The 25747-nt window shown below is 42.8% G+C and overlaps 1 protein-coding gene across 1 annotated transcript in view; it reads left to right on the plus strand.

The window, feature by feature from the left end:
- TTI1 (TELO2 interacting protein 1) overlaps window positions 1-6151 on the plus strand; it is a 55807-nt gene extending 49656 nt beyond the window's left edge. The window contains exon 10 of the mRNA XM_049699991.1: window positions 3406-6151. Coding sequence (XP_049555948.1) covers window positions 3406-3490 — 85 coding nt within the window. The 3' untranslated portion in view covers window positions 3491-6151. The remainder of the gene's footprint in view (window positions 1-3405) is intronic.
- Window positions 6152-25747: the final 19596 nt, after the last annotated feature.

The raw sequence follows: 25747 nt of genomic DNA on the forward strand, positions 1-25747 counted from the left end.
GTGGCAGCCTCTAGGAAGGGTAGCAGGATTAGTGATGAGAAATCTTTTCACATTGTACCCTTTATACTCTTCACTTTTTTTTTTGGCCATGCCACATGGCTTGTGGGATCTTAGCTCCCCAACCAGGGATCAAACCCGGGCCCTCAGCAGTGAAAGCACTGAGTCCCAACCACTGGACCACCAGGGAATTCCCTTTACTCTTCACATTTTTAAATCATATATATGTGTAACTTATTCACTCACAAAAATGTTATTATTAAAATATAAGACGTTTGTGAGTCTATAATTCTATAGTAAACTCACATTTTGGTGATAGGAGTGTAACATCATCTGGGCTCCCTCTCCTGTGCTGTGCATTTCTCAAGGGGAACCAGGCTGGGGGGAGAGGAGGTACTGCTTAAGCCAAATAAGAAAAGGGATCTTAGAGAGGATCCCTTCAGGGGATGGGTTGTGTGCTGTACAGACAGCCAACCCACAGCCCCTGTATGAATGCAGAAAAACCATCTCCCATCCGTGCCCCAGCTCACCTGAGCCCTCAGAACCCCAAGAGAAGCAGGTCGAGCCTCAGAGGCTCTCCTGACTGCCCAGACAGAATTTAGGACGCACACTCATTGCTCTCAGGGCATTGCATGGTGCCCTCTGCCCCAGCCCCCAGTGAGGCTCTGTCCAGCTTGCAGCCTTTTCCCTCGTGGAGGGGTTGCATTCATGACTGCACCTTCAGCACCTTGGACAGGGCTGTGGCTTGTGCCTTCCTCTCGCTGTTAGAATGCCAGCTGCCCAGTGACGGGCCCAAAGGCACCAAATAAAGCACAAAGATAGGATTCAAACCTGAGGCTGCCAACATCAAATGATGAGTTACATGATCAGTTACACCAGGTTTATGCAACAGAATTCAAAATCTTCAGGTTGGAAACTTCAATTCTGTTCAACAAGCATTTTCCGAGGCTTTTTATGTGCCAGGCCCAGAGACAAAAAGACATAAATTCTGTCCCCTAGGAGCCAGGCTCAGAGGAGAGCTAAACAAAACCATCATCATGAGAAGGCAGCAATAAAGTTTGGATTGGGAGGAGGTTGGGAGCAGCAGTTAAGAGCATGGCCTCTGGACACAGACAGCCTGGGTTTGACTTCTGACACTGCTGCCTTGGGCAAGTCTCTTCATTGCTCCGAGCTTTGACAAAATGGGAATAAAAATAATACCTCCCTGAGAGCATGGTGAGAATAAAGTGCTAGACTCAGGGCCTAGCCCCTGGGCGGTGCTCTGTTGGAGTTGGTCACGATGATGACGATGATACCTTAGAGGTATGAGTGGCAGCCCAGAGGTAGAACTGAAAGGAAACTGGGAGGCTTCATGGAAGAGAGGCTGTCCAAACTGGCTTTGCAGTATTTGCCCCCCAGACGCAAAGGGAAGGATCCCCTCTGGGAAGAGGGAACAGCACGTATGGTGTTTGGCTCATGTGAATGGGAGGTGGGAACAGTAAACAATAAGGCTGAACAAAAGGATGAAACTTCGGGAAGGGAGGCTGATCTGTTCGATACCCAAAGGCAGACACAACTCTACTACCAGTGGGCACTCAGTAGGCGCCTAAGGAATGGGTTGGTAGCATTGCACCAGGGAAGTTGTTGTCTGGGGCTTTTCTGCAGGGCTCTGACTGGATGGAGGGCTGAGCTCGCCCTTGCCAGGCTACCCCCAAGCCCTCCTCTCCACCGTTCCTGAGGCCTGTTGTGAGGGCAGAACAGTCCTCTGTGGGGTGAAGTGCACGAGCTCTGAAGGCAGCCTGCCTTGGCCACTGATGCACTTTCCAGCCCTGTGACCTCTGACACGTCAGTTTCCTCATCTGTAAGATGGGGGTTAATAATAGTAGCTCAGCCTGTAGAATTTTGGTGAGGACTCAGTGATTTAATGCAGGAAAAGCAGCACTGAGGCTAGTATGTAGTTAATGCCGGGACCCAGGTAGATGTTCCATTTCTACAGAGCATCAGGTCCTTGGGAACAGGAGGATGAGTAAGACCCAGGACCAACAGACACACCTGATGAAGAACAGACTGGGGAGAGCCCAGTATGCCTCGAGGCAGAGGCGTCTTCCTGGAGGAGACAGCCCAGCGTGGGGAGGAGAAAAGTCCATGTGCCAGCGCCTCTGCTCTGCAAGCCTCAGTTTTCACATCTGCAAATGCAGCTAATAATGGATTTGCTGTGCGAACTAAATGAGCTAATGCAAGGCCAGGGTGAGCACATCATGGCCTGTGAGCCTCTAAGCTGGGCTGCTTAGGAGGAGAGAGGAGCCTGGTTGTTAACTAGAAGGAAAGAGTTCAGGACAGTCGGGTAGCTATGTTCTCAAAATAGACCCTCTACCGGCCATCAGGGAGGATAACACCAAGGTGTGAGCTGACACTCCTGGCGCCACAGCTCCCTCTAATCTTCACAATTAGCCATGAGATACAATGTGCCCGTTGTACAGGGGCAGAAACTGAGCTCAGAGGGCTGAAGAAGCAGGTTCCTAAGGTCCCACTGTGAAGGAGGACTCAAGTCCTCTCCCAGGGTAATTACAGCTTGCTAGTAATTACCCTGCTTTCCTGACTTCTGTGAAGTCTATACAAAGTCGGGGGGTGCGGGGGGGTGGGTGGGGGTGCAGCCCTAGAATTTACACTCCAGTGTGGGAGGCCAGACTTCCCTGAGAAACGTTTTCATTTACTAATGGATTTAATGAGTGCAGAACTTCCTGTTTTAAACAAACAAGTGATTAGCATTGACTACAGAAGTGAGAACAGATCCTAATGAATTGCTAATTAGCTTCTTCCTCTTCCTGGGGTCTTAAGCTAGTAAATTCTCTCTGGATACTGGGAGTCCTAGTCATTTGGACTGGAATTCAATCATTCATTCACTCATTTTTCATTCATTCACCCCACATATATTTCTTGAGGACCTACTATGTGTCACTGTGGATAAGACAAGCAAGATCCCTTCGTTACAGTCTGACTGGAAGACAGTGGTGATCAACTAACCTCGTGAATATATAATGACGCGCTTATAGGACAGGGAGCTGGGATGGTGTGCAACAGGACTTGTTCTTGTCCTGGGGTGGGGGTGGGGTGTCCCTCAGAGAAGGCTACCTAGAGAAAGGGACATTTGAGCCAAGATCTGAAGAATAAGTAGGACTTGACTAGATGAAAAAGGATGGGAAAGAGTAGAAGAGTGCTTCAGACATTCCCAGAACAGCATATGCAAAGGTCCTGTGGTGGGAGGGAGCAGGGTGAGTCTGAGGAAAAGGAAGAGGCCAGCATGATGAGAGATACGCAAGGAGTGTGTGTGTGTGTGTGTGTGTGTGTGTGTGTGTGTGTGTGTGTGAGAGAGAGAGAGAGAGAGAGAGAGAGATGAGGCTGGGGGTTAAGGATGTTGGTCTTCTCCAGGTGCCCAGCCCATATCCTTCAAGTCTTACCGTCTCAGTCTGCTCCAGCCAACTTCCAGCTGCCCCATGTTTACATCTCTGCCTGAGGACTTTCCACAGGTAAGGAAGGCTTTCTATCTCCATACTTAGCAGACCAGAAGTCTTAGCAAATTAACACCCTGGGAGCAGCCTTCAGCCAATGACTAGTAGAAGTTAATGTATCAAAACCACAGCTCCCCAAGCCCTTGGGGTGACTTTGAGGTACGTGCCGTGCAGTGGCTCCCAGAGCTCCCTGGTAGGACGGAGCCCCACTTGCTCACAGTGGACGCTTGCCTGACCACTCACACTTTCCCTGTCTCATTTCCTCCCTCCCCTTCTGGTACTTTCTGGAATCACCTCCCCAGAAAACTACTTGCCATTAAACCTTTGTCCCAGCATCTGCTTCTGGAGGAACCCATACTAAAACATCCTTTAAACAAGACACAGATACGTTTCCAGCCCCCACTGCACCCTTTCCTGGACACCTTCCTCTCTCTCATTTGCTTCCCTCACAGAGTGTGGGGCCCATGGACCATGGTGGCCCAGCTTGGGTCTGCCTGGCACAGTGTAGATCAGACCCATCACCTGCCTCTTTCTTAGTACTCTGCCTCTATAATTCAACCTGAGATGTCTCTCCTCTGGGGCAGCACTGTCCAATAGAACTTTCTTCAGGGATGGAAGTGTGTTATGTCTGCGCTATCCATTATGGTGGCCACTAGCCACAGGTGTCTACTAAGCACTTGAAATGTGGCTGGTACAACTAGGGAACTGAATATTTTATTTTATTAGTTTAGATTGAGATAAATACATGGGGCTAATGGCTACTGTATTGGACACACAGCTCTGGGATATACCCTACCCTCTGTAGGCTGCTTAGTTTCCTGGACACCCAGCCTGATGGACCATGGGAAGGGCAGCTGAGTGGACCCAGCTCTCTGCACCCAGCTCAGCCGTTGGGCCCATCAGAGCTTCCTCAGGTAGGTCACCAGAAGGCAGACACTTGGGTCCCAGGGTGGTCAACAATGTGGGCCTGTCTACAGATTCCATTATTAACTCCCCCTTCTCTGAATGCACCATCCTTCAACTGCTCCCTACCCCCTGTAGCTGGATCAGAAAACCTTGAGGGAGAAGCCACAGTGGCTGGTCTGGTGGCAGGGGGTGAGGCCTGGAATTGCTGACTGAGACACCTCCTTACCCACTAGCGTGGCATCCTTTTGTGTAGTGAATCAAAAAGTTCTCCCTGGGGCTTCCCTGGTGGCGCAGTGGTTGAGAGTCCGCCTGCCAATGCAGGGGACACGGGTTCATGCCCCGGTCCGGGAAGATCCCACATGCCGCGGAGCGGCTGGGCCCGTGAGCCATGGCCGCTGAGCCTGCGCATCCGGAGCCTGTGCTCCACAACGGGAGAGGCCACAACAGTGAGAGGCCCGCGTTCCGCAAAAAAAAAAAAAAAAGTTCTCCCTGGAGTTGAGGAATAAACATATTTTTCTACTAATACTGTATATTGAACTAGTGCCTAGCATTCAGGACAAAGGCAGGCTCAGGGTAGGCCCTGCTAGAAGTCATCAGTACATAACCTCCTCTTCTCCTAAGTAAAAGAACCGCTATTTATCTAGGCACACAGCTGGTCAGAGTAAAGGTCACACTTTCCCATCTCCCTTGCCATGTGGCCATGTGGCTTAAGTTCTGGCTCATGATAGATAAGCAGAAATGATCTTCAACTTCAAGCAAGTATCCTTAAAGAGAGGGTGTGTGCCCTTCTCTCCCTTTTCCTCCTTCCTCCTGGCTGCAATGCAGACGCAGCACTGGGGGTACAGTGATCATCTTGGGCTTTGAAGAGAAGCCTGGCTAAAGGGATGGTAGATCTCATAGAAATGGGGTAGAAATGCCAACTAGTTCAAAACAACGGTCTTGTGAAATTTAGGGAAGGAGAAAACAGGGCTCCAAAAAACTTCCTTTGCTCAAATAGGATGCAGTAGGTCCAAACTTTGACCCAAACTTTAAAAGCTGTTAATGTCTGTCAGGGACAAATCTTTATTCATTGATTCATTTATTGAGTGCATGCCATGAGCCAAGACCTGTGCCAGGCATTGTGGACTCAGCAGTACACAGGACACTAAAAGTTAGTGCCCTCACAGAGCCTTCATTACCATTCCTGACTTTATAGCTCAGTGTACCTTCTAAGTGTTTTTACAGTCACCCTCAGTGAATATGGCATTGAGCTCATACTTTTAAAATAACCTGCTCCTCGACCAGAATCTCATACATTGCAGATAGGAATGCAAAATGGTGTAGCCACTTTGAAAAACAGTTTGGAGGTTTCTTATAAAGTTAAACATACATTTACCATACTGCCCAGAAATCCCACTCTTAGATATTTACCCAAGAGAAATGAAAACGTGTCCACACAAAGATTTGTGTATGAATGTTCATGGCAGAGTTATACATAATAGCCCCAACTAGAAACAACCCCAATGTCCATCAATAGAAGGATTGATAAACAAATTGTGATATACCCATACAACAGAATACTACTTAACCGTAAAAATGAATGAAGAACTGGTATACACAACATGGATAAATCTCGAAATCACTACACTTGGTGAGAGAAGCCAACCACAAAAGAGTATATACTGTCTGATTCAATTTATATGAAATTCTAGGAAAGGCAAAACTAATCTATAAACGTAGATCACTGGTTACCTGGGGCTGGGGTTTGGGGAAGGGGATTGATAGCAAAGGGGTACAGAGGAAGTTTGGGGGTTGATGAAAGTGTTCTTTTCTTGATTGTAATGTGATTATATGACTGTATATGTTTATAACATAATGGTGATTGTATGACTATATCAAGTTATACACTTTAAATGGATGCTTTTATTGTGTATTAATCATATATACCTCAATAAAAATGATGTAAGAAAATTTAACCACACCATCCATGAATTAGTGAGGAAAAATAACCTCCGTTTATACACTGCAAAAATAGATAAATTTTTTTTCCATCAAAAAAATTTAATACATCTTTATTGAAGTATAATTACTTCACAACACTGTGTTAGTTTCTGTTGGACAAGAAAGCAAATCAGCCATATGCATACACATGTCCCCATATCCCCTCCCTCTTGAGCCTCCCTCCCACCCTCCCTATCCCACCCCTCTAGGCGGTCACAAAGCAGCGAGCCAATCTCCCTGCTATGCTGCTGCTTCCCACTAGTCGACTATTTTACATTCGGTAGTGTATGTACGTCAATGCTACTCTCCCTTCACCCCAGCTTCGCCCTCCCACCCCAGGTCCTCAAGTCCATTTTCTATCTCTTTTTTTCTTTTAGCTTGAAATATTTTTATTCAATAATTTTTCAAGTATTTTTTAAAATTTATGTCTATCTCTTTATTCCTGCCCTGCAACTAAGTTTATCAGTACCATTTTTTTTTTTTTTTTTAGATTCCATATATATGTGTTAGCATAGGGTATTTGTTTTTCTCTTTCTGACTTACTTCACTCTATGACAGACTCTAGGTCCATCCACCTCACTACAAATAACTCAATTTCGTTTCTTTTTATGGCTGAGTAATACTCCATTGTATATATGTGCCATATCTTCTTTATCCATTCATCTGTCGATGGACACTTAGGTTGGTTCCATGTCCTGGCTATTGTAAATAGTGCTGCAATTAACATTGTGGTACATGTCTCTTTTTGAATTATGGTTTTCTCAGGGCATATGCACAGTAGTGGGATTGCTGGGTCATATGATAGTTCTATTTTTAGTTTTTTAAGGAACCTCCATACTGTTTTCCATAGTGGCTGTATCAATTTATATTCCCACCAACAGTGCAAGAGGGTTCCCTTTTCTCCACATCCTCTCCAGCATTTGTTGTTTGTAGATTTTCTGATGATGCCCATTCTAACTGGTGTGAGGTGATACCTCATTGTAGTTTTGATTTGCATTTCTCTAATAATTAGTGATGTTGACCATCTTTTCATGTGCCTCTTGGCTATCTGTATGTCTTCCTTTGTGAAATGTCTATTTAGGTCATCCGCCCATTTTTTAACTGGAATTTTTTTTTTTTTATATTGCGCTCCATAAGCTGTTTATATATTTTGGAGATTAATCCTTTGTCTGTTGTTTCATTTGCAGTTATTTTCTTCCATTCTGAGGGTTGTCTTTTTTATGGTTTCCTTTGCTGTGCAAAAGCTTTTTTTTTTTTTTTTTTTTAAGTCCCATTTGTTTATTTTTCTTTTTATTTCCGTTACTCTAGGAGGTGGGTCAAAAAAGATCTTGCTGTGGTTTATGTCAAAGAGTGTTTTTCCTATGTTTTCCTCTACGAGTTTTATAGTGTCTGGTCTTACATTTAAGTATTTAATCCATTTGGAGTTTATTTTTGTGTATGGTGTTAGGTAGTGTTCTAATTTCATTCTTTTACATGTAGCTGTCCAGTTTTCCCAGCACCACTTATTGAAGAGGCTGTCTTTTCTCCATTGTATGTTCTTGCCTCCTTTGTCATAAATTAGGTGCCCATATGTGTGTGGGTTTATCTCTGGGCATTCTATCTCATACCATTGATCTATATTTCTGTTTTTGTGCCAGTACCATACTGTCTTGATTACTGCAGCTTTGTGGTATAGTTTGAAGTCGGGGAGCCTGATTCCTTCAACTCCATTTTTCTTTCTCAAGATTGCTTTGGCTATTTGGGATCTTTTGCATTTCCATACGAATTGTAAAAAATTTTTTTCTAATTCTGTGAAGAATGCCATTGGTAGTTTGATAGGGATTGCATTAAATCTGTAGATTGTTTTGAGCAGTATAGTCATTTTTCACAATATTGATTCTTCCAATCCAAGAACATGGTATTTTCTCCATCTGTTTATGTCATCTTTGATTTCTTTCCTCAGTGTTTTATAGTTTTCTGAGTACAAGTCTTTCACCTCCTTAGGCAGGTTTATTCCTAGGTATTTTATTCTTTTTGTTGCAATGGTAAATGGGAGTGTTTCCTTAATTTCTCTTTCTGATTTTTCATTGTTGGTATATAGGAATGCCAGAGATTTCTGTGCATTAATTTTGTATCCTGCAACCTTACCAAATTCATTGATTAATTCTAGTAGTTTTCTGGTAGCATCTTCAGGATTTTCTATGTATAGTATCATGTCATAGGCAAACAGTGACAGTTTTACTTCTTCTTTTCCAATTTTTATTCCTTTTATTTCTTTTTCTTCTCTGATTGCCGTGGCTAGGACTTCCAAAACTGTTTTGAATAAGAGTGGTGAGAGTGGACATCCTTGGCTTTTTCCTGATCTTAGAGGAAATGCTTTCAGTTTTTCACCATTGAGTATGATGCTTGCTGTGGGTTTGTCATATATGGCCATTATTATGTTGAGGTAGGTTCCCTCTATGCCCATTTTCTGGAGAGTTTTTGTCATAAATGGGTGTTGAATTTTGTCAAAAGCTTTTTCTGCATCTATTGAGATGATCATATGGTTTTTATTCCTTAATTTGTTAATGTGGTGTATCACATTGATTGATTTGCATATATTGAAGAATCCTTGTATCCCTGGGATAAATCCCACTTGGTCATGGTGTATGATCCTTTTAAGGTGCTGTTGGATTCTGTTTGCTAGTATTTTGTTCAGGATTTTTGCATCTATGTTCATCGGTGATACTGGTCTATAATTTTCCTTTTTTATGATACCTTTTTCTGGTTTTGGTATCAGGGTGATGGTGACTTCGTAGAATGAATTTAGGAGTGTTTCTCCCTCTGCAATTTTTTGGAAGAGTTTTAGAAGGATTGGTGCTAGCTCTTCTCTAAATGTTTGATAGAATTTGCCTGTGAAACCATCTGGTCCTGGACTTTTGTTTGTTGGAAGATTTTTAATTACGGTTTCAATTTCATTACTTGTGATAGGTCTGTTTATATTTTCTAATTCTTCCTGGTTCAGTCTTGGAAAACTGTACCTTTCCAAGAATTTGTCCATTTCTTCATGGTTGTCCATTTTATTGGCATATAGTTGTTTGTAGTAATCTCTTATAATCCTTTGTATTTCTGCAGTGTCAGTTGTGATTTCTCCTTTTTCATTTCTAATTTTATTGATTTGCGTCCTTTTTTTCTTGATGAGTCTGGCTAAGGGTTTATCATTTTTGTTTATCTTCTCAAAGAACCAGGTTTTAGTTTTACTGATCTTTGCTATTGTTTTGTTTGTTTCTATTTCATTTATATCTGCTCTGATCTTTATGATCTCTTTCCTCCTACTGACTTTGGGTTTTCTTTGTTCTTCTTTCTCTAGTTGTTTTAAGTGTAGGGTTAGATTGTTTATTTGAGATTTTTCTTGTTTCTTGAGGTGAGATTGTATTGCTATAAACTTCCCTCTTAGAACTGCTTTTGCTGTGTCCCATAGGTTTGGAGTTATCATGTTTTCATTGTCTTTTTTTTCTATGTTTTTTTTTTATTACTTCTTTGATTTCTTCAGTGATCTCTTGATTATTTAGTAGCTCACTGTTTAGCCTCCATGTATTTGTGTTTTTTACAGTTTTTTTCCTGTAATTGATTTCCAGTCTCATAGTGTTGTGGTCAGAAAAGATGCTTGATACGATTTCAATTTTCTTAAATTTTCCGAGGCTTGATTCGTGACCCAAGATGTGATCTATCCTGGTGAATGTTCCTTGTGCACTTGAGAAGAAAGTGTATTCTGCCACTTTTGGGTGGAATGTTCTATGAATATCAATTAGATCTATCTGGTCTATTGTGTCATTTAAAGTTTGTGTTTCCTTATTTATTTTCTGTTTGGATGATCTGTCCATTGGTGTAAGTGGGGTGTTAAAGTTCCCTACTATTATTGTGTTACTGTCGATTTCTCCTTTCATGGTTGTTAGCATTTGCCTTATGTATTGAGGTGCTCCTATGTTGGGTACATAAATATTTATAATTGTTATATCTTCTTCTTGGATTGATCCTTTGATCATTATGTAGTGTCCCTCCTTCTCTTGTAAGAGTCTTTATTTTAAAGTCTGTTTTATCTCATATGAGTATTGCTACTCCAGCTTTCTTTTGATTTCCATTTGCGTGGAATATCTTTTTCCATCCCCTCACTTTCAGTCTGTATGTGTCCCTAGGTCTGAAGTGGGTCTCTTGTAGCCAGCATATATATGGGTCTTGTTTTTGTATCCATTCAGCCAGTCTGTGTCTTTTGGTTGGGGCATTAAATCCATTTACGTTCAAGGTTATTATCGATATGTATGTTCCTATTACTATTTTCTTAATTGTTTTGGGTTTGTTTTTGTGGGTCTTTTTCTTCTCTTGTGTGTCCCGCTTAGAGAAGTTTCTTTAGCATTTGTTGTAAAGCTGGTTTGGTGGTGCTGAATTCTCTTAGCTTTTGCTTCTCTGAAAAGCTTTTGCTTCTCCATTGAATCTGAATGAGATCCTTGCTGGGTAGAGTAATCTTGGTTGTAGGTTTTTCTCTTTCATCACTTTAATTATATCCTGCCACTCCCTTCTGGCCTGCAGAGTTTCCACTGAAAGATCAGCTGATAACCTTATGGGGATTCCTTTGTATGTTATTTTTTGTTTTTCCCTTGCTGCTTTTAATATTTTTTCTTTGAATTTAATTTTTGTTAGTTTGATAAATATGTGTCTTGGTGTGTTTTTCCTAGGGTTTATCCTTTATGGGAGTCTCTGTGCTTCCTGGAATTGGGTGACTATTTCTTTTCCCATGTTAGGGAAGTTTTCAACTATAATCTCTTCAAATAATTTCTCAGACCATTTCTTTTTCTCTTCTTCTTCTGGGACCCCTATAATTCGAATGTTGGTGCATTTATTGTTGTCCTAGAGGTCTCTGAGATTGTCTTCAATTCTTTTCATTCTTTTTTCTTTATGCTGCTCCTCAGCAGTTATTTCCACCATTTTGTCTTCCAGCTCATTTATTCGTTCTTCTGCCTCAGTTATTGATTCCTTCTAGTGTATTTTTCATTTCAGTTATTATGTTGCTCTTCTCTGTTTGTTTGTTCTTTAGTTCTTCTAGATCTTTGTTAAACATTTCTTGTATTTTCTCAATCCATGTCTCCATTCTATTTCCGAGATTCTGGATCATCTTTACTATCATTACTCTGAGTTCTTTTTCAGGTAGATTGCCTATTTCCTCTTCATTTATTTGGTCATGTAGGTTTTTACCTTGCTCTTTCATCTGTGACATATTTTTTTGCTGTCTCTCTTTTTTTTTTTTTAATGAGTGGGATTGTGTTCCTGTCTTACTGGTTGTTTGGCCTGAGGTTTCCAACTCTGGAGTTTGTAGGCTATTGGGTAGAGCTGGGTCTTGGTGCTGAGATGAGGAACTCTGTGAGACCTCACTCCGATGAATATTGCCTGGGGTCTGAGGTTCTCTGTTAGTCCAATGGTTTGGACTCAGATCTCCCACCACAGGAGCTCCAGCCTGACCCCAGCCTCGTGAACCAAGATCCTGCAAGCCACCCAGGGCAAAATAAAATAAAATAAAATAAAAATAGCAAAGTAAAAAATAAAATTAGACTAGGAAACTAACAGATATGTTAGGAAGGTTATAAAAATAAAAATATTGATGAATCAACAACTGGAAGGTACAACAGTACCACAATAGTAAAAAAGAGGAGGAGGGGGAAAAAAGGTGAGGGGAAGTGGAGGTCAAGAAGTGGAGGTCTAGCATCAGCCTCTTGCTTGAAACCATAACTTAGGTAACAGGGAGGAGCAGATGCAGGTCTAGCAATTGGGACCTGAGCTATGCCACCTTGACTCATTAACTGCATCTGTGACATCTCTGATAGCACCCAAAACTGGGAATCCTGAGCTGCCAATAGGAAGAACAGTTTGGGACTAGGGTCCTGAGGATTTAGACAAGTGCCAAGAAAGAAAATGGACAGAAAGATTCCTGTTCAAAATAAGCTTGCAAACCAAAATTCTAAAGCACTTGAAGTAAACTGACAGAGAGATGGCCAACAAACTCAACTCTTAACAGATGAATTTGCTCATGATAAGTGCAAATAATAGAGCAATCTGAAAATTCCGTTACAGGTTTAGGATCCTAACAAAGGTAAAGGAATGAACAACTTGTAAAAAGAAAAAAAAATTTATGAAACAAAGACAAACAGATTTGACTGTTGCTGTGAAAAAGAAACAATTAGAAATCCTAAAATTGAAAAGTATCATTATTGAAGTGAATTCAAATGGAATAAATTCTAAATAAAACACAGTTGAAGAGACAATTAATGAATTGAAAGATATTCCTGAGTAATTCACCCAGCACAGAGAGATAAAGAAATGGAAAATATGAAAGAGCAGTTAAGACATAGTGAGCATATGGAAAGAGTCCAACATATGTGTAATAGGAATTCTAGAAGGATAGAATAAAGGATGTAATGGAGACACAATATTTAAGAGATGGTGACTGAGAATATTTCAGAATCAAAATGAAAGTCCTCAGATGAAAAACACATACCGTGTGCAAAATATTGATAGAATGGTTAAAAATAAATCTCGGGAATTCCCTGGTGGTCCAGTGGGTTAGGGCTTGATGCTTTCACTCCTGGGGCCTGGGTTCGATCCCTGGTTGGGGAACTAAGATCCTGCAAGCCACGCATTGTGGCCAAAAAAATAAAATTTAAAATAAATAAATTAATAAAATCTCAACCAGAAACATTGTAATAGTAGAGTAGAATATCAAAGATAAAGAGAAAAATCTTAAGATTTACAGAGAATAAAGACAAATTGCCTACAAAGGAAAGGAAATCCAGTTGAGCTGACAGCAGATTTCTCATCAACAGCAATGGATGACAGAGACAGAGAAATAATATGTTGATCATGCAGAGGGTAAAATATGATCAGCCTACCTCAATACACAGCTAGATGGACACTAAAGAAGGAAATCAAATTACAGGTATTTTCAGACTTTCATAGATTAAGAGAGTTTACCACCTATACCTCATTGAAAGGATTACTAAAGCAAGTACTTCAGCAAAAGGGAAAGTGAAAGAAGGAAGACATTAAGTACAGAAATTAGTCAAATATACTGATGGATCTAAATAATTTCTGATAATATGAACATTAATTTCTGTGATAAACAGTGGAACTAATATTCTAGACAATAACAAGAACGATGGGAGGGGGGCAATTCAGTTGGCAGTTACATGGTGTTAGAGGGATTGTCTTGTTAAGAGGAAAATAGATACTGAAAAACTTTGTACTGTTAGGAAAATATATACTTAAGTATGTTAAAAATTAAAATGAAAACCCTAAAAGAAATGTGATACACAGCTTTTAAATCAGTGGGGAAGAAAAAGGATGGGGGTGCTAAAGAATGCTATCCATCAAAAGTCAAAAAAGAAGAAAAAAATTAAAGTAACCATATGTGCTCCCCCCACAAAAAAAAATCTCATGATAATAGAAAACACACACAAACATACACTCAAAATAAGATGGTAGAAAATAAGTCCAAATAAATCAGTGATCACAAGAAATGTAAGTGGATTAAACCTACCTATTAAAGTCAGAGACTATAAGATAAGATTTTAAAAAATCAAAATTCAGCATAAGCTGTGTGTAAGAGATATACCTAAGACAATGACACAGAAATGATGAAAATAGAAAAAGATATACCAGGCAAATACTAACCAAAGAAAACTCATCTAACGATGTTACTATTGGGCAAAGCAGAATATAATACAAAACGGACTACTAGGGATAAACTGAGTCATGATATTTATGATGAAACCAAGAATCCCATCAAGAAGGTGAAAACTCATGAACCTAAAGCTTTTCCTAGATTTCAAGGGAGTCCTTTGGCCACTACACTTATTCAAGGATTGATCGTTCGTTAAACTGAATCTTCAGACAGACCTAAGTCCCGTAATGTAAAAAAGGGTGAGGCATGAGGACAAAGGGAGATTAAAAAATAAGGTTGTCTACTAAATTATTAACTATAAAGCTCTGGGCTAAATCAACATAACAGCAACTAGAACAATAAAGGCCCAGCACATCCTAAATAACTTGTGGTACATTTGCATATTAAATTGGAACATTTATGTAGCGGTAGCCTAGAAAATGGCCTTTATTAAAATGTGCCCACAGTTAACACTTTCAGAGACTAAACTCGTATGGCTCTAAATGCAACTCAGCAAACTTAACCTCCTTCTCTTTAGGGCAGCAGTGAGGGCAGTGAAAGGGCTGAGTTGTGGGTGAAGGAGGTACTCAAGAAACCTGGGGCATTTGAAAAAAATCACATTAGATGACCTTGTAAACAAGAAAGAGAAATGAGCTAGATGAGGCACAATTAGGTAAATTTGTCTTGGGCCCCAAAGGGCAGCTGATTAATTGATGCTGTTAAGACGGAGGAGAGTTCTTAATTGTAGAGTTCTATAACCCAGGCTCGAATCCTGGGTCCTTCACTTATTTACCTGGGAATTGTTTTTCTTTATTTCTCTGGGCATCAGCCTCCCCCAAAGAAATCGCTGCGCATTTCAAGGGTTGTCATGAGAATTAAATGTGATAATTCCTTAAAGCACTTGGCACACAATAGGCACTCAACAAAAACAGGGAGAGAGTTTGGGAGCCAGATGTGTGATACAGGTTTCAGAGTCTTGGTGACATAGGGTTCAACAGCATGAAAAAGCAGTTTGTAATTTGGGCTGCAATAATAAGAGCATGCTATTGGTATTGAGGGAGGTAATAGTTCTGCTCTGCTTAGCACTAGCCAGACCCCCGCCTTGAGTAGTGGTTTCATTTTTGAAAGCCATGTTTTTAAACGGACCTAGACCAGTGGTTCTCAAACTGTGGTCCCCAAGTGCAGCAGCAGCAGCAGCATCTGGGAATTTGTTAGAAAATGCAAATTATTGGGATCCACTCCAGCCCCACTGAATCTGAAACTCCAGGAGTGGGACCCTAGAAATTTGTGTTTTAACAACCTAATGCTGGGGCTTCCCTGGTGGCGCAGTGGTTAAGAATCTGCCTGCCAATGCAGGGTACACGGGTTCAAGCCCTGGTCCGGGAAGATCCCACATGCCACAGAGCAACTAAGCCCACACACCACAACTACTGAGCCTGCGCTCTAGAGCCCGTAAGCCACAACTACTGAGCCCACCTGCCACAACTACTGAAGCTCACGTGCCTAGAGCCCGTGCTCCACAACAAGAGAAGCCACCACAATGAGAAACCCACACACCACAACGAAGAGTAGCCCCCGCTCGCCGCAACTAGAGAAAGACCGCGTGCAGCAACAAAGACCCAACGCAGCCAAAAATAAATTTAAAAATAAAATAAATAAATGTATTTTAAAAAACCTATGTTAACAAACATTAGCATGATTCTGATGCATGCTAAAGTTTGAGAACCAGTGATCTGGATAGACATATGTGTTAGTGGTAGAAAAAGGTCTCAAAACCATCTCACATGAGTCCAGTTGAAGGACCTGAAGATGTTCAGCCTTGAGGAAAGAAGATCTGACCAATCATAAGACTCAGATGGAACAAGGAGCTGACTTCTTTTCCATGTCACCCCACTAATTGTTAGGACCAAGCGTGGAAAACATGGGGGAACAAAAATAGCATGGTGGATTAGAGAAAGTGCTCTTGTCTGCAAGTAAAAGAAAACTGACCTAACGGCCTAAGTCTTAAGGAATTTATCGATTGATAACAGGAGTCTAGAAGTAGGGAGGTTCCTATCTGGCTAATTCACCAGATCAACCACATCCTCAAAAACCCAGGCTTCTCCCATCAGTGTTTTCTGCATCTCAAGTGGATCAGCTGCTCTTCACATGGCTACCCAATGGTGGAAGAAATTCCCAGCTCACATGCTCAGACACTAAGAAGTAGAGGAAGAAAGTATGACTTCCTCGTGTCTCCTCTTAAGAAACCTTTCCCAAGAGGGACTCCACTCTCCCTCCAACAGATGTCCCATTGCGTCTCATTGTGAATGTGACACACTAGGTCACATGATACTTCCTAAGTAGTCTCCAGCTCGGATAATGGAATTGCCAGCATTGGCTTAGACCAGGGTTTATTCACCTTTTCTGTGCCATGGGCCCCTTTGGCAGTCTGGTGAAACCTAGGGACCCCTTCCCAGAATACTCTATTTAATTGCATAGAATAAAATGACCGGATTACAAAAGAAACCAACTATATCAAAAAATATATTTTTTAAGCGATATAGGAATAAACTGGCTTCTTTATTAGTGCACTAAATAACAAAATCTAGCGGCAGATCTAATAACAACCATAATTTTTAAGTAGTGATAAAGGTAAACAATGTTCTGAGATACCTGTAATAACTGTTTTGTGATATGAAAATATTTGTGATTTCCATTGGTGACAAAGTCACAAGTTACTGCTAATGATACTGCGGTTTGTTGCTTACATTCGTAATAGAAGGAAATGATAAATTTCAGTTGGAGTTTAATGAAAAGAAAGACATAGTTTTTTTTTTTCTTTTTTCCCAATGCAAGATTGTGAATCCCGTGCATTCCATCCACAGACCCTTGGTAGGGGTGGTCTGTGGACTTCATTAAAAGCCCATAGCTTAGATTAATTGAGATTCACATACTGAGTCTGGGAGTGGGCAGGTCTTTACTGAGACAAGTGACTTCAAAGGAGTGTGGATATCTAAACTAAATCAGGATTAACTCAAGCAAAAAAAGAAGTAAGAGTGTGAAGAGGGTGGGAGAGTAGGGTAGAGGAGGAGTGGGGTGAACTTGACTCCAGGGTCTGCTCTGTGTAGGGTCAGCGAGGGCTTCCTTCAGAGGGAGAACACTTCTCATCACTGGAGGAAGAGACCTTGTCAAAAGGACTCAGACATACTAGGATTCCTGCCAACCTTGGCATCTTACATACCGCCCCCCACCCCCGTTTTATTTACTTTTGTTTCTTGGTTGGTTTTCTTTAAACATTTGTATGCATTTCAAGGTACAGATATAAAACTTGCCTTTTACAAATATTCAGCCTACTGGAATATATCCCTTCTATCCCACTCCTTAGAAGTGACCACAGCTCTCAGCTTAATGGATGTCTTTTCAGACTACTTGCTATGCACATGTGATATCCCACCAGCTTACAAACGTTCTTGTGTTAGCAATGCAGAGTCCTAGGCCCTGCCCTCCCCCATGCTGGTGAATGAGAACAGCCTCAGTGTGCTAGATGCTGAGTTCACAGTGTCCCCTTCAATTCCCCAAAGACACTTGAGGTTCAGGGAGGGGAGGTGGCCCTCACACCACATAACTCAGAAGTGGCAGAGCTGAGATTTGAACCCATGTCTATCAGACCCCAAAGTCCATTCTCTAAATACCATACCTGTTGGTTTTCAGAGCTGTACCTGATGGTCCAGTCATTTTTTCCCCTTTTTTTTTTTTAAGGAGTGGGGTGGGCATATTCCTGGAACCTGGCTTGGATGGTGCCAACTTGAAATGGGCATTCACATTGAAGTGTTTGAGTGTCTCATCAATAAGACTTGAGTCTCCTAAATCATTCACAGGAGACTCCAGATGTATATTCAAAAGGCAGCATTGGAAACATGAGAAGCATTCACATTAAAGCTAAAAAGCAAGGCAAAGATGTCCTCTATGAGTTCCATAATTTAACATTGTCTTGGAGGAACTGGCCAATGCTGTTAGACAAGAGAAAAATAAATAAAGCTTATATAGATCAGAAAGAAATACGAAAGATAATCTTACTTGGGGAGATAAGTAATCAGATGAAAAACTATTATAAACAATAAAAATTCAATAAGGTGGCTGGATACAAAAGTTAAAATACAGAAACTAATAGCACTCATGTTTATGCCAGCTGCATCTAGTTAGAAGACATACAGAAGAAAAGATTACATCACAATAGCAGCAACACAAGTGTTTTGGAATTAATTTTTTAAAATGCAAAGTCTGTAGGAAGGAAACATCTAAATGCTCTCTTCTCCCTCAACATCTTATTATAAAAATTTTAAAACATACGTAAAAGTTTAAATAATTATACGGAGAACACCCATATACCCACCACCTAGATTCTCCAAATAACATCTTTTGTATTTCACATGTATTACACATATCAGTCCATATATAATCCTTCTGTTCATTCAAAAATCCGTTATTTTTTAAGTACTCTTTTTAGAAGCACACAAAATAAGTCTCAGACAAAATGAGAGGGCATTACCAGGGAGGGGAGTGTTGAGATACAATAGGAAGGCATTGTCATAAAATGCAAGTTCTGGCTATGTTAATTTATGAGTTTTACTGATCCCAACTACAATAACAATCAAATTCTTTTTAACTAGAGAAGTTGATTCTAAAGTTCACATGGAAAAGCAAACAAGAATCCAGGCAAGTTCTAGAAACAAAAATTAAACAGAAAGGGAAGTAGAAAACAGGCTTAGAATATGCTAAAATATGTTATAAAGCCATAACAATTGAAACAGTATAGTACTGACCCATGAACTGGGGAGGTGGGGGTAGAAAAGAAAGTTGAGAAGTGGTCCATATATATGTGGGAGTTTGCAATATGATAATGATGACATTTAAAATCAGTGGAGGAAAAATAGTGTTGAGATAAGCAATAGCTATCTAGAAAAAAATAAAATGGGAACCTTATCTCATACTTTGAAGCAATTTAAATCCCTGAAGAGTAAAATTTACATTTATAGAAATGAAACATAATATGGAAATGATACAATAAGAGATTAATAGATATAAAGTACTTAACAATTTTTTAAAATTTACCTGGGAGAAAAAAATAAACACCAAAAACAAAGCCAAATGACAAACAAAAGACTGAGAAAAATATTTCAATTCATCTCACAAAGAGCTCCTATAAATCAGTAAGATGACAACCAGCAAACCAATAGAAAAATGGGCAAAGATTATGAGCTGTCAGTTCACAGAAAAGGGAGTACAAATAGTTCTTTTTCTTGTTTTGTTTTGTTTATTTATTTAGGCTGCGTTGGGTCTTTGTTGCCGCATGTGGGCTTTCTCTAGTTGCAGCGAGCGGGGGCTACTCTTCATTTTGCAGTGCACGGGCTTCTCACTGTGGTGGCTTCTCTTGTGGAGCTCGGGCTCTAGGCACACGGGCTTCAGTAGTTGTGGTGTGCAGGCTTCAGTAGTTGTGGCTTGCAGGCTCTAGAGCACAGGCTCAGTAGTTGTGGTGCACGGGCTTAGTTGCTCCGTGGCATGTGGGATCTTCCCAGATCAGGGTTCAAACCCGTGTCCCCTGCATTGGCAGACGGATGCTTGACCACTGCGCCACCAGGGAAGTCCCCAAATAGTTCTTAAATAAGCAAAACGATGCTCACTTTCACTCATAAGAAAAGTGCAAATTGAAACCACCATGAGATCCCATTTTAGCCAACAGTTTGACCAGGATCAAAACATGAGAGTGGGGGAATCAGGGAACAGGTTGCTCTCTCACAAACACAGCTTGCAGGAGTGTAAATTGGTCCAACTTCTGTGGAGATCAATTTCGCAATATTTACCAAAATTAAAAATGCACAAACTCTTTGACTCAGCAATTCTAACTTCTAAATAACTATCCTACAGACATATTTGCACATGTACGCGCAGATTTATACTCTAGGAAATTCACAATAAACATTGTTTATGATAGCACAAGATTGAAAACAACCTCCGTGTTCATCACTAGGGGACTGGCTACATAAATCATGGTTCATCCATATAACGGGCTATTCTACAGCCAATAAACATGTGGAACCATCGCCAAGGTAGATTGTTTGGTGGAAAAAGCAAGATGCAGAACTGTGTATATCACACTATCATCTGGGTATTTAAACACATACAAACACACACACACACACACACACCCCCAAACACACACACTATAACGGGAAGGAGAGTTAAGAACTTCCTAATGGTAATTGGCTCCTGGAAGAACTGGGAAATGGTGGATGGGTGGGAACAGAATGTAATTCTCTTTTGAACTTTTAACATTAACTTATTCGAAAAAAAATTTTTTTTAAGATAGTCAAGGTTGCTTGAGGAGAGCAATTTGATAGAATATCTGGTGCTAGCAATTCCATGTTTAAGGATTTCCCACACACTCTGAAATACCCCAAGAGTGCCACGCTGTTCATAGAGCCATACTCAGATAATTATTACCTGTAATAGCAAATCATTAGAAATAACTTAGATGTCCATCAGGAGGCAAGTGGGGAGGGTAATTGTGGTGCATCCTCTGCTGAAATGCTCTCCAGTTAGCAGCAAAAATGAGATAGGTCTATATGTGGCATGTGGTTAAGTGAAACAAACACCCACTTTTATAAAAAAGTATTTTTTTTAAGTTATCTGTGTCTTTTTCTTTAAAGAATCATATAGTACAATATTTCTCCAACTATACTGCACTGGCCACCTCCATCAGAATCCAGTTAGACATATAGATTCCTGGGCTCCACTTTAGAATTACTGGGTGAGAATCTTTGGGGATAGAGCCCCAAACCTGGGCTGCTCACAAGCTGCCATGACTCAGATGGCCCCAGGATTAGGTGATGTGTGGGCCCCAAGAGGGCAGCGGGCCTCACCCATTTCCAGGGATCCTGATGGGGCTCCTGAGTTCCTTCCCCCTCTCCCTGGACCAGGCCTCCGTTATCCCCTGCCCCAAGCTGGCTTCTTACTGAACTGCTGGGATGATTCTGCACAGTCCCTGCCCTTCTGGTTAGCTAATCATAAGCTAGCGCTTACTAGCGGCTCGGAGCACAGTCAGTCCTGCCCTGTGCTGGGAGGGTCCAGCCCCTGGGTTGAAACTTGCTTGACCCTCTCTCACCTTCTGAAATGGGGCGTCCCTGCCTCACATTCTGAATCCTAGGATGAAGGATCAAGAATAGGGGGTGGGGCAGATGGGACTTCCCTGGTGGTCCAGTGGTTAAGACTCCATGCTCCCAGTGCAGGGGCCCTGGGTTCAGTCCCTGGTCAGGGAACTAGATCCCACATGCCGCAACTAAAGATCCCACATGTCACAACGAAGATCCCGCGTGAGACCCGGTGCAGCCAAATAAATAAATAAATATTAATTAAAAAAGAATGAGGGGGCAGAGGCCTGATCCTTGCTGTCAGTTTCCCCCATTCTCACCCAGCAGGGGATGGAAAGGGAGGTTCTGGGGTAGAGTTGAAAGGGGAGCCCTGTGAGGGTCCACACCTGAGGGCAGCTGGGCAGGCAGCGTGGGTAGGGTTTGGGTCAGAATTCAGGGCCTTGAAGACCAAGGGAGCTGGGGGGCTGGAGTCACTCAGAAGCATGAGAACTGCCAGGGGCACTAGCTGTAGATGTGGTTGCGTGTGGGTATGAAGGCCAAGAGGAGGCCTGCACATCTGAATTTAGAAAAACACCTCCCCTGGGTTTTTCTTATACTGGGGGACAACTAACCTGGGGGTGTGAGGGGGGTTTTCTGAGCTTTCAGGGCAGGGCCTGGGGACCCCCTTTAAGAACTTCCCTCTCCCAGGTCTCCTGTTTCTCTGCTGCCCCCTGGCCCCACCCCCCAGGCTACCACCTCCAGCTCTGCTCTGAGGTCAGCACACCTTGGCTTTGGCTTCCACATAAAAATCACAGCAATATTAATAGCGGCCAGAATTTTCCAAGTGCCTCCCATGTGCCTGCTGTGGGCACGTGGGCACTGGGCTGTCGTTAAGAGGGTCCCATTTCCCTCAACAGCTTTACTAAGATATGATTCACATCCCATTCAATTCACCCATGTAAAATGTACTATATTAATATTTCATTGGTTTTTTGTTTATTTACAGGTTGTGTAAATCATTTTAGAACATCCCCGATCAATTTTAGAACATTTCCATCACCCCAAAAAGAACCACATACCCGCTAGTAGTCACTCCCCATTTTCCTTTCCCCCAGCCCTGGCAACCACCAGTCTGCTTTCTTTTCTTTTAAAGGAGGAGGGGTCTTTTTAAAAAATTTTATTTATTTTTAGCTGCTACTCTTCGTTGTGGTGCACGGTCTTCTCATTGCAGTGGCTTCCCTTGTTGCGGAGCACAGGCTCTAGGCATGCAGGCTTCAGTAGTTGTGGCACGTGGGCTCAGTAGTTGTGGCACACAGGCTTAGTTGCTCTGTGGCATGTGGGATCTTCCCGGACCAGGGCTCGAACCCATGTCCCCTGCATTGGCAGGCAGATTCTTAACCACTGTGCCACCAGGAAAATCCTGAGCTTTCTGTTTCTATAGATTTTTTTCTCTTCTAGACATTTCATATAAATGGAATCCTACAATACATAACCTTTTGCATCTGGCTTCTTTCACTTAGAATAACGTTTTGATTATCCCTTAGAATAATCCACAGTATAGCATGTTATCAGTACTTCATTTTTTTTATTGCCAAATAATATTCCATTGTCTGGACACACCACATTTTATTCATCCACTCATCAGTTGATGAATATTTGGGTTGTTTCCACTTTGGGGCTGTTATTTATGAATAACACTGCTATGAGTGAGTATTCATGTACAAGTTTTTGTGTGGACATATGTTTTCAGTTCTCTTGGGTATATACCTAGGAGCGGAATTGCTGGGTCATATGGTAACTCTATGTTTAACATTCTGAGAAACTGCCAGACTGTTTTCCCAAGAGGCTGCATCATTTTATAATCCTACCAGCAGTGTATGAGGGTTCCAATTTCTCCACATCTTTGCCAACACTTGTTATTCTCTGTCTTTTTGATTCTTGCCATCTCAGTGTGTGCAAAGTAGTATTTCTTTATGATTTTGATTTGCATTTCCCTGGGAGCATTCCCATTTTACAGAAAAGGAAACTAAGGCTCAGAGAGATGAAGAGCTTTGCCCCGGGTCCTGAAACAAGGGTGGGCAGAGGCAGGATTCTAACCCAGACACTGTTCTTTCCCCTGAGCTGCATTCCTAATAGAGCAAGAAAAATCCCTCCAAGGAGGTGGGGACCCCTCTAAAGGGGGAGGGGACCGGAGATGAGACACAAGCCCTGGGGAGGGTGAAATGAGATCCTGTGGAGCCTCAGGATTTCCTGTGGAAAGTCTTTCACTAGTTCATAGGAGGTGCTCAAGACCTGTAAGTATTATTATCACTCTAGCATGAGCCTGTACCCTCCAGACCTTCCCAGAGGGACCTGGGCTTTTCAGAGTCTGCCTTGCACTTGGGCATTTCTAGAAGGGACCATGTTCATGGAATAAAGACTGGCTGCTGGCCTGAAAGGACCACAGGTCATAGACCATCCAGCCCAAGGATTCTGCAACCGGTCCAGAGCCCTGCCTGCTTCATAGCCTGGTTTATCCATGTCCTCATCCAGCCAGCCAGCCAGCCTCCAACCCACTCTTCTCTGAACTTCAGTTTCTTCATCTCAAAACAGGATACATGCCTCCCTTTGGGGCTGCTGTGGCCGTCAGCACAGTGCCTGGGACACACTTAGTGCTCAGCCAATGTCAGTCATCATTTCCACAGTTCCCGGCCCCTGCCCTTGAGGGAGGCTCGCTCAGTCTGGCTGGCAGGGGAGCACAGGGGCAGGCAGATGCCCCAGGCTCAGTGTGGGTGATGCTCGTGATTTCTGTAGATGCACAAAGGAGGCAGCAGCTAGCCATAGTGGCTACCAAGGCTTAACGGACATGCCCTCACACGGCGGGTGGGACTCTAGGCTGGGATGAGCCAGGGGGGAGTCCAGAGCCCAGGGCATAGTGGGAGCCGGAGCTCAGCTTGGCAGAGCAGGTTTCGATCGCTGTGACCTTGTGACCTTGGGCGAGCCACTTAACCTCTCTGAGCCCATTTCTTCAACTGTAGTATGGGGATGGTGATACCCGAGGAGAAAATGAGACCCCTAATGTGCAGTGCCTAAACCTCCAACCCAGCCAGTCCACCCTCATGCTCACATGCTCGGGGCAGTGCTGTTAGTTATCGTGCACCCAGATAGGACCACAAACTTTTGTCAACAGTATAATGGATAAATAAGTTGGTAAGTTGTAGATAGTCATGCGGTAATAAAAATGGACAAATTACAGACACATGAAACATGGATGAATCTCACAATACAGCAGTGCGTTAAGGACTAGATATGGTATGATTCCACGCATATAAAGCTCAAAAAACGTAGACAAAACTCAACTATATTAAGATGATATACATATAGGTAGTAAACGTGTAAAAAGAACATTGAGAATGGGATGACCTTAAAAATCAGGGTGGTGGTGACCTCTAAGAGGGAGGGGAGTGATCTGGAAGGCATGGGCTGGGCAGAGGGTTCAGTTATGGGGTGCTGCTTGATAAGCTGGTAGCTCACCCCTACTTGCTTTATAATTTATTTATTCACAGAACAGTGTACACATATTTTATGCTCTCTTCTGTGTGTGTCCTTATCTCAAAATCTGAGAATAATTCAAGTGCCTGGTAATTGGATTGGCCCTGGACAAAGGCTGGTTTTCCTTTGACTTTTTGTGTCCCCTCCAGTGCTTCTTCTGTGCTTGGGGGGCAGAGAGCAGGAGCGAGAAGATGCTGAGTGAGGCGGGGGCGTGGGCTGGCCAAGCCCTTCCCACCTGCCCCTCTCTGGTGGCGCTGCTCCCAGATACAAATGCCCCAGAAAGACACTGCCCAAAGGCTTTTTTAAACCGCTTTATTCAGGTTGGCCGGTAGTCACGGACTGGATCATGTGTACAGGGTAACCCACACACCCCTAGGCAAAGCCTCTCCCACGTCCCCCGACTCCATCGCTGAGGTGCGGCCAGAGGTTTGAGCCAGTTCTGAAGGGGTGTTGGGCCCAATAGAAATATTTACAAATCACCAGGGGGTGGGTGCCCCCGATCAGGAATTGTGAGGGGATTGGTATTGGGGGGCCCTCGGCTCCCAACAGCCCCAGGCCCTTGGGTGGATTCGGCATGGGTCCTGGGAGGCGGCTGGGACACTAGGAGCTGGCAGAGGGGGCTCCTGGAGAGCCTCGAAGCCCCTCGAAGGGGTCCTGCTGGTGCAGAACTCTGCATGGGGCCGTGGGGTCAGAAAGGAAAGGCCCTCCTTCCGACTTGCCATGTGAAGGGGCAGATTCCTGCCCTGGGGCGGGCAGGGAGCTGTTTCTTAGTATAAGGAGGCTGAACATGAAGGACCCACCTGGAGGCAGTGGGGTCTCCCTCTCCTCCCAGGGCCCCTGTGAGCCACCCTGGCAACTGGCCACAGCTCTCCTGGGGGCTCTGCTCCCAGTTCTTTGCCAGAGGAGAGGCCCCAGTTCTGCTCAGAAGATTCAAGTCCGAATTTGGGGAGGGGTCACTGTCCACACCTCCAGGTCCAAGCAGGGGATGGTTGGAAGGAGGGGGAGTGAGGCTGGGAGGCCCCAGCTTGGGACGGGATGGGGGACAAGCAAGCAAAGCGAAACACTGGACTCTA

The sequence above is a fragment of the Orcinus orca genome, chromosome 16 (genome assembly GCF_937001465.1).
Source record: "Orcinus orca chromosome 16, mOrcOrc1.1, whole genome shotgun sequence".
In the NCBI taxonomy this organism is placed as follows: domain Eukaryota; kingdom Metazoa; phylum Chordata; class Mammalia; order Artiodactyla; family Delphinidae; genus Orcinus; species Orcinus orca.